The 10,012-nt window shown below is 32.4% G+C and overlaps 3 protein-coding genes across 3 annotated transcripts; all 3 read right to left on the reverse strand.

Annotated features, from left to right (window-relative positions):
* Positions 1–280: 280 nt before the first annotated feature.
* On the reverse strand, positions 281–1,543 carry LOC145949030 (uncharacterized). Its single transcript, XM_083058705.1, has 4 exons — positions 1,415–1,543; positions 1,095–1,283; positions 843–1,012; positions 281–600 (listed from the first exon to the last, which is right to left on the reverse strand). Exons 2-4 carry the CDS (start codon positions 1,250–1,252, stop codon positions 371–373), a joined length of 558 nt encoding a protein of 185 aa, XP_082914831.1. The 5' UTR covers positions 1,253–1,283; positions 1,415–1,543; the 3' UTR covers positions 281–370.
* Positions 1,271–3,420, reverse strand: LOC145949031 (uncharacterized). Its single transcript, XM_083058706.1, has 3 exons — positions 2,417–3,420; positions 1,708–1,840; positions 1,271–1,624 (listed from the first exon to the last, which is right to left on the reverse strand). The coding sequence occupies exons 1-3, from the start codon at positions 2,444–2,446 to the stop codon at positions 1,437–1,439; spliced, it is 351 nt and encodes a 116-aa protein (XP_082914832.1). The 5' UTR covers positions 2,447–3,420; the 3' UTR covers positions 1,271–1,436.
* Positions 3,421–8,269: 4,849 nt separating this feature from the next.
* Positions 8,270–9,511, reverse strand: LOC145932899 (uncharacterized). Its single transcript, XM_083032126.1, has one exon. It carries the CDS (start codon positions 9,509–9,511, stop codon positions 8,270–8,272), a length of 1,242 nt encoding a protein of 413 aa, XP_082888252.1.
* Between the last annotated feature and the right edge of the window lie 501 nt (positions 9,512–10,012).

Below are 10,012 nucleotides of genomic sequence, written 5' to 3' on the forward strand. Positions count from 1 at the left end.
TTTTGAAACTTCGAACCCACTTGATTGGCAGTGGAAAAAAGCTCTAAACAATGAGTATTAAATTTCTATTATGTATTATAAGACAATAAAGAAATCCTACTTTTTTTCTAAAAATTATTAATAAATATAAGAAGATTGTACACTTCAATGAACTTTACATACAAATGTATGTAATGTAACAACAAAATATTAATTTCTTTCAGACCCAAATATAAATATGAATTACATCAGGTGTTATTGAAATAGAAATAAATGTTTTTTATGTTATAGAAATAAATGTTTTATTTTTTTATTATGTAATGTAAGTATAATAATTAATAATAATAATAAGTATTGATAAAATGAAGGTAATGATAATAATACAAAATATTTATCGTCTTTGAAGTTCCGCCTCCGCTAATTCTTCGTCTTCTGCCCTGTGAACGAGATTCAGCAACTCTACTTGTATTTGCCTTCTTCGGAGATAGCTCAACCTACGCAGGATATCTCCCATCTGCTCCAGGAAACTGTCCACTGCATCCTTCTTTGGCGCATTTTCGCCAAATAACTGCTGTAATATGTTATTATGCAGTGCCTGCACATCGGGGTCAGACTGTCTTGCTGTAACACAAAATACATTTAAAGTAATGAATTTTCCTACATTTTTATACTAAAAAAAATGGTATAAATATAAGAATATTCACAATAAAAAGATCAATTTCAGACTATTACAAAAGTGCGACAAATTTTTATGCAGAATCAGCACAATATAACAATTTATTAAGTGTTATGAAAAGTATGAAGATTATCAATTAATTATGAAAATCTATGTGTAGATTATCAATTATTCAAAATTGGCTCACCCTTTTTTTTGGGGGGTCTGCAATCGTCTGAACTTCCTGCTCCTTCAGGAATGTCTGGCGTGCTACAACTTCTTGGAGAAGACACATTACGTTCCTGTAATTCCGAATTGTTCAGGCTCAGTGCACTATCTTCATTATTACATATGTTCCGTGATAGAGAGTTCGTTGTACTACAATTGAACAATAATATGTAAGAAAAATGTACATTTTTCATATTCTAAAGCCTATATATAAACAAGTTTTGTTACGTACGGGGTTTCTTGTGCAGCCTCGTCTAGAAATTGCATTCTTGAATAGAAGCGGAATGTACTTTTCTGCGGATGCCCCGCTTCCGCACCCGATCCGCTGCGTACGTAACCTTTCATTTTTTTGCGAGCAGTTTTGAATAGCAGTCCCTCAGGTACGTCCATCGAGATTTCATCCACGCTATATCCTTAAAACCTGAAAATCCCTAGTTCAAATTACGAATTCAGCTCGTTTATATGAATACGAACGTACATTAGTCCACTTGCAAGTGCAGATTAATATACATTCAAGAATACATAAAACGAAGTAAAATGATCATATATTACCAAGATTATTAAAAACTTCATCCTACAGTTCTCCTCGTATACAGGGGCTTCGCCTTTGAACTGGCAACTTTTGATTCCATAGACCTGGTCTCTGCTCTATGGCATCAATTAGCATCTCGTCCATGATATCTGCCGAGTACGGAGTAGACTCATTGCTATTCTGTGATAGTGGTGCGTCTCTCAGCGTACTTTCTTCTACTTCCTTCACTCCTGTTTATATATAAATTAGTTGAATATGTTATTTAATATTTGCAGACAAATGTTGAAAAATATTTGCTTGCAAATAAAATTACTCATTGTAGCACGCCCCTTCTCGTCGACAACGATAACATGGATACATTCGTCGTAGTTTTCGAAGCAGTCATGGGCTACAATCTGCGCACAGGATCCGAACATTATCCACCCACAATAACCGCATTTTACAGCCTGCAAATATGAACACATATGTAACATGAACCGCAAAATATTTGGGACTCGATTCTTGAATTCATTCACAAGAGAAACGTATGCCCAAATTCGGCTTTTACAAAAAAGTTGCAAGTTGATTAGCTAAAAGCCATGCAATAGCCAATAAACTTGCAACTTTTCTGTAAGGGCCGAATTTGCGTATACGTTTCTCTTACAAATGAATTCAAGAATCGAGCCCCTGATATGTTGTCCTGATTGAAAAATCCATGTGCTGAAAACCATGCGATAAAAACCATATGAAAAATGATGTGGTGAAACCACATTGTAAACAAAATCGACATATGTGTTCAAATAAGTTCAATAATAATATAGAAAAAAGTATGGCTACACTATATAGTTTGTCGACGTGGTTTTCCACTACATTTTTTCAATAAAGGTGTAATTTCAGGTATTCTTTGATAAACAAACAAAACTATAATCATATAACCTATATTAATACGCAAACATAATTCTGTGATATGTTCTGAATAATAATAATTAATGAATATAATAACAATGTCTATTTAATATCTTATATATTCTTATTATTATTACCGGTCCTTTTTGATGATTGTTGGTACTCATCTCGATAGAATTTCAGCTTGTTGTTACATGCGAAATTCTTGTTGAGATGCACAGCACGCACACCATGTAGATTGTGACAATTCGGAATAAAACAAAACACACTCTGATGATGTTTTTCCAATACAACGGCGTTTTAAAACTTGCGGCGGTCAGAAACACATGCCCGATCCGTCCGGAATTGAGGAAATATACGCGTTCCGATCGGAAGGAACAGCAGGAACAAGAATTTACTAGAATTCTCTAGCAGAATCCGATCCGTCATTCCGATCCGTGCTTAAGGGTCGGCAGGAGACATGGTGGAGACCTCCAGCGGCCGGCCGAGAACTACGGATTCGTATATTCCATATTTTAGCCAAAATACTGAATGAATCTCATTAAATAAATGATATTTATAATCAGTAAGATTGTCCGCAAGGAGCTAAAGAGCTATTTTTTGGAAAAAAGATAAAAATAAAATTTTTATAAAACTTGGGGAAATGCGCAACTAGCAACGGGTAAGGTTGGGTTGGCCATGAGTCCGTATTTAATTTATTATAAATTTTTAAGAGCGAAAATGCAAAATCCGACTCTTTAGCGCTTTGCTTCATTATATAAAGAATATATTAAAAAAAATTTCACGAAGCTATGTAACTTCTTCGATGTAAAATTTGGGATGAACGATTCTCACTAGATCATCTATAAGAAGCAAGTCATGGGGAAATTTCTGTGGTAACATACTGACAGCTTGACAAGGAGAGAGATAATCGTTCTGTCTTTGTCTCTCTTGCATTACGTATGTAGTAGCGTCCATGTAGGCACAGATACTAATATATTGAGCACACGGATGCGATTATTGCGAGATATGTCAGTAAGAACCGGCTATCGTATTACCTTTGTTTCTCTGTATATGTAAAACGAGGATAACGCGATATCTTAGATCTTGCTCCTAACCATATCTTCCAATAATTGTATCTTATTGTATGCCGTATCTCGCATATATTATGTATCTCAAATTATAGAATAATGATTTATTAAATATTAAAATATATATATTTTTTAAAGATTATTATATATATGTATAATTTAGAAAGAATATTTAAAATATTTATAAGTTTATATATATATGTATATATATGATTGACAAGTATGTGTTATCTTGATTTCTTTTCGATTATATATTGATGTTACTGTATAAAAATATCAGCTGCATAAAGAATAATATAAAGAACTTATGAATAACATATAAATAGCTCAATGCAAGAGGTGTTCGGTCTATCACCCTGAAAACTCGAGTTCAAGTCTATCGGTATATATATTTTTTTTTATATTTATTATTATTGGAATATATAGAAATTATTAACTAAAGGCGATATACTTAAGAATTTTTAAATATTGAAAATATTTCAATAATTTTACAACTACAAACACATTGTATATATAAATGCAAAAAATTCGGTAAATAAATTAATCCAGTAATAAATCTATCTCTCTAAATCAGTAATCAATATATATATATATATATATTAGTTATTGATTTATTACAGGATACATTATAATTTATTCACGGAATTATTTTGCATTTTTATGTATATGATAGTTGTAAAATAATTGATATTTTCAATATTTAAAAATTCTTAAAGTTAATCGCCTTTAAAAATATATTTTTTAAAATAATTTTTATATATTCTAATATATTATAAAAAAAAATCATATCGATAGACTTGAACTTGAGTCTTCAGGGTGACAGACCGAACACCTTGCATTGAGCTATTTATAATATGTTACTCGTATGTTCTTTACATCACGATTTATATGGAGCAAGTATTCTTATACAGTAACATCAATATAATCAAAAAGTAAGTAATACATATTTGTTAGCCTATAAATCTACAATTGCCACTACATGTTAGACAAGAATTCTCTCCTTGTCTCTCTATCGCGCTGACGATACATATAAAATATCGATGAAAAAGTACAAGTGAAAAAGCAATAAATTGCCAAGTCTAATAAGCGCCCGTGTCTTACATGTTGTATATTAGTTCACTCTGCGAATTATTATTTTATCATTATTATTTATCATTGTACAATTTGGAGACATATATATAAATTTTTGATACTATTTGTTATATATACGCACATATGTGCATAAGCATATATAAAATTTACAAAAAGTGGGTGCTTATTAGCCTTGCTACATTCCTGCCTTCTGCTACGGAAGGCCAGAAAGCATTTTCAGGCCGTATCTCGCATGTAGCATGTCACGTGATTAGCACGGTAGAGGAACAAGGATAACGTGATTATCGATCCTTGTCTCTCTACCGTGCGTCCGCGTGAGCAATGCAATAGTGTGTACGTGTACGGATATACACCACTACATAGAACCTGAAATTGGTTTTTCAACGTTGGTAACACTGAAACCGGAGTTTCGCGTTGTCACCGCGCGAGGTCTCCAACATCAATTCGGAGTTTGCCTGGGTCGCCTGCCGACCCTTAATGGGACGGCACCCTTAAAATGGACATTTTTTGATTGTCCAGAAAAGTAACTAGACATTTTTAAAATGTTTTAAAGATGTCTAAGGCTCTAATATAAATGTTATAAACACGTACAAAACGTCCAATATGTATATTTTTAATACGTTTCTAAAACGTCATTGTGCTGTCTGGGTATGTTTTGTACTCACAAATTATTTTTATTATATATATATATATATATACCATATACCCAGATAGCAAAATGTTAGCAGCATGTCGGCAGTATGACAGCAGATCTAATCATGACTTTACAGCAGATTCATATCCACTGTGTCCGCAATTGATGATATTCAGCTAGCATAGTTAGTAAGCAAAATCTGACAGCAGATTGGCGGCAGAAACCGAGCAGATCTGCACATATAGTTTGATGGCAGATTGGCGGCAGAAACCGAACAGATCTGTCAAACGCAATCTAATAGCAGATTGGCGGCAGAAATCGAGCAGGATCTGCACAGTTCCTTGCTATTTGAATATATAAGTATAATAAAATTCAATATTTTTCGATGAATATAACAGATGCATAAGACGTGTTATCCGCTACTTATAATTTTTTTTTTCATAAATATGATATTTAATGTATAACATATTATATTGTATGTAGTTATATCTCACATAGCAATTTTAAATGCTCAATTTAATCTATTAATTAAATTAATAAAATAAATTGTAAAAATAATTAAATTTATATAATTTATAAAATTTAAGATATAATTTATATGAGAATTAAATTCTGCTTTATGCTTTAAATAGAAAGTAAATGGATAATTTTTCATGTATATCCTATTGATTCTAATAAGTTTAATATTCTCATGTTAGACTTGTCAGATATCAAAAATTAAACTGATAGAAAAATATACTTTTGATCTTTTATTAATAGCCACGACTTGCAGACTTTATATCTATTTTTAACAGAAATTTGATTGCGAGAAAATACATCACATAGCGGTAGGTGAAGGAACTATTAAATAACTGCAAAATGCAGATCCTGTTGTCAATTTGCCATTAGATTGTGCGCGCGCAAATCTTGCTCGATTTCTGCCGTCAATCTGACACCAAACTGCGTTGCGCAAATCCTGCTCGGTTTCTATTACCAATCTGCTATGATAATTCTATACAAATCCTGCTTGATTTCTGCTACTGACTTGCTGCCAAATTATGTCAGCAGATTTTATAACATTTCTGCCAACGTTCTGCTATCATTATCTGATATAACAAGTTTTGTATAAAATCTGCAGTTTTTTTGCTGGCAAAAATATATAGCACACAGTTTTAATACATGCTCTTGACAGATTTGGCTATCTGGGTATATACAGGGTGTCCGGTAATAGTCGCATCAACCGTCGTGTACAGGTAGAACTAGTTAAACCGAGTAGAAAAGTCCTCTACCATTTTGCGATATTTTCAATAATAAGAGAGAAATAAATTAAAGAAAATCAGCCAATTCGCGCGATGATAAGCGTTCGGCGAGAAGAGACAGCCCACTCGGGGGTCCAGAGTTAGCGCTACTCGTATGGAGTTACTGTCTTTTGTAAAGCGCTCCTCCCCGCTTCATCGCGCGCTTAGCAACCGTGTAACATTATACTGTTTCTTTTCGCCGCATGCTTAGTAACGACATAAAACTGGGCTGTCTCTTCTCGCCGCCGTCACGCGAATTGGCCGATCTTTATTAATTAATATCTCTCTTATTATTGAGAATATCGCAAAATGGTAGAGGACTTTTCTACTCGGTTTAACTAGCTCTACCTGCACACGACGGTTGATGCGACTATTACCGGACACCCTGTATATATATATATATTATACGAGATTATGTGTGATTATATACAATTATACATAATTATATATAATTATGTATAATTGTGTATAAGGCACTATATATATTTATATATGAAATATGCCCATATACAGGGTGTCCCATTTTAATCTCCCCAGGCAAACATCTCGAAAAATATGGAAGATACGGAAAAATGTTTCAGACAAAAGTTGTAGGACTTGAAGGGGGACAGATGATGAAAATATGGACTTGACCTTGAGTGACCTATTGAAGGTCAGGTCAAGGTCATCGATGTTTTCTTAAATGAAACTCCCTATTTTTTATTGCATATTCTTGTAGCCCTTGTCGAAGCGTTTTCAAAACACTACCTATGTGAGTCTTTTGCACAAGACGCTCCCAAGATACAAAGCTTCGAAGTTGACATATCATCGGCATTCGCATTATTTGATGTACACCGCGGGGAGATTGTTCAGTCAAATTTGTACATCAAGTGGCCCTAAAAAGGGTAGACTTTGTATGTGTGTATGTGTGCTTCTTTAGTAAAACTTTTCTCTAATTATTTTTCTTCTAGTTATTTTAATGTAAGGGAAAGGAGAAAAGAAAATGGTAGAGAAAAAAAGAGTGTTTCAAAAACGTCTCGACAAGGGCTACAAGAACATGCAATAAAATATAGGGGGTTCCATTTAAGAAAACATCGATGACCTTGACCTGACCTTCAATAGGTCACTCAAGGTCAAGTCCATATTTTCATCATCTATCCCCCTTCAAGTCCTACAACTTTTGTCTGAAACATTTTTCCGTATCTTCCATATTTTTCGAGATGTTTGCCTGGGGAGATTAAAATGGGACACCCTGTATATAGTTGCAAATTACATATTTTTTTTTTAAGCAACTGTGTTTTTTTACACCAATTGATTGGTCTCATTATTCTGTGCATAAAAGTATTAAAGTATGATTACCAAAAACTGAATGTTTAATAAGATATTTTGTATTTTATGTCAAAATACTGTAAACTTCAAGTCTTATAATTAAAAAAGCACTTAATGAAAAAATATTTTATTATAGTGTTTTGGAAAGCTCTCGAGGTAAGCTAAACGAATATGCAATAAAAAATGAGGGTTTCCATTTTTAATTTTCAAGATGATCTTCACAATGTGACCTTGATAATGCTATTCAAGCTCATAATAATACTAGTATATAATGCGTCACGTAGAGCCCTACAACTTTTGTATAAAACATTTTTCACGAAAATGCATAGTTACCTCAAAAAACTGTTGATACGATCGTTCAGATACATCCTGTATATATATTTATTTATTTATTTATTTTTGATGACTCTGTACAGGCAAGATAAAATCTAATAAGATCTTATCTTTCTAAGGTAAGGCAGCAGAAAATGAAATAGTAATAATAAATACAAAGATAATATAAAATAGTAACAATAATATATAAAGATAATATAAACTTATAATAATATCACATAGAAGTCATGGAACACAGTAATGATATTATACATACGAGATTGACGTACAGAATAATTAATCACTATCAGAGGTTTCGAAACCTACTTCGTCGACATTAATTGCTAATACAGGTATCTTGTCAATTATTTTATCAGCTAAATAGTCGATCTCCCACATCTTTTTTTCTTTATCTCTAATTTGCCTAATAAAATTACTCCAATGTTCAGCTGTCACTTGATCAACACCTTGTTCAAGTAATAGTTTTACATCTTTAATTTTAAAAGTGTTATTATTACTCTTAATGTATCCCTTAACCATTGACCATACCATTTCAATTGGATTAAGTTCACAGTGATACGGAGGTAATCTGAGGACCTTTTTATTATCCTGTTTTGCCATTTCATCTACGATATATTTATCAAACCTGTCATTTTGTAACGCAACAATTTGCAGAAGTTCGGCTTTTACCATATCCTCTGATATTTCTTTTCCTTTATCTTCTAACCATTTTATTATTGCGGGTTTTTTCCACGTAGCATTCGGCAGTTGTTCCAATTTCACGGAATGATACGGAGCGTGGTCCATAACAATAACAGCATTGTCGTCTAATGATGGTAAAATATTTTTGAACCAGTCGTGAAATGTGTCGCCGTCCATCTCATTGTGGTAATCCCCGATATATTTCTTCGCTTCGAAATATAGAAGCCCGCCAGGAACGAAACCAGCAGCACTGCCAATATGCAGAGCAATTAATCGTTTGCCTTTCTTACTTGAATTAGCTGATTCTGTAGTCAATCCTCGGATACATGCGCCCTTATTGTTTGATTCAACTGTTTTATCTATCCAATATCTATTCGTAACGTCATCGGAGTCAATCCAAGTCTCATCCAGGTAATAAATTTGCCGACCCTCTTGTCGGTATCTCTTGATAGTTCTCAGGTAATTTCTCCTCCAAACAATTATATCATCTCTCTCTATCAGATTGCGATGATGGATAGTATGTGTAAAATTTAGTTCCTTTAACAATGCATGAAAGGTTGATCGTTTAAAATTTGGGAGATTTCCGTCAGCGTTTACGGCTTGCAGAACTTTATTTAATGTTGGTAATTCATTATTGGTATAAAATTCGTGAACTTTTCTCCGAATAGCATTCTTGTCACATTCGTTGATTTTTTCTTTAAAAGTTAAGCGACGTTTCGTTAATTTTGGAGATGAAACTGTGCCTCTGTTTTTATATTCCATTAATGTATTTTTTATACTGTTAATACCAATACCCGTTTGTTTTGACAATTGAATAATAATATCTTTCTTGAACATTGTTGGATTGTTTTTCTTCAATTTTTTGTATAAATCAATAATTATGAGCTTCTGATCGATGTGGACCACCTGAAAGTACAAATAAAAAACATATATACATTACAAAAAAAAAGCAATAACAAATATGTAATTTTAAGTTGCTATTGTTTCAGTGGGCATGTTAATTTTCATAAATGTTATATTACCGAATTATGTGGAATATTTCAACATTTAATGTATTCTCAACATGAAAAAAAATTTAGTTTTTTTATATAAGTTTCAATTTAATCAAAACAAATTTTTAACATATTGATTTGACAGCTGATGGAAGAAAGCTACATTCAATTGCTGTAGCATTTTTTTAGTTTAAAATTTTCAACACTGCAATAGAAATATGTTGAAATTTGACAAAATTTGTTTGAATAGTCATGAGTAAATATATTTACTTAATATATATATAATATATATATATAATATATTAAATTTATATATATATATTATATGATATATATATTAATTTAT

Source organism: Prenolepis imparis, unplaced genomic scaffold (genome assembly GCF_030444845.1).
Source record: "Prenolepis imparis isolate NDT839.2.m4 unplaced genomic scaffold, iyPreImpa1.0 SCAF_2, whole genome shotgun sequence".
Lineage (NCBI taxonomy): Eukaryota > Metazoa > Arthropoda > Insecta > Hymenoptera > Formicidae > Prenolepis > Prenolepis imparis.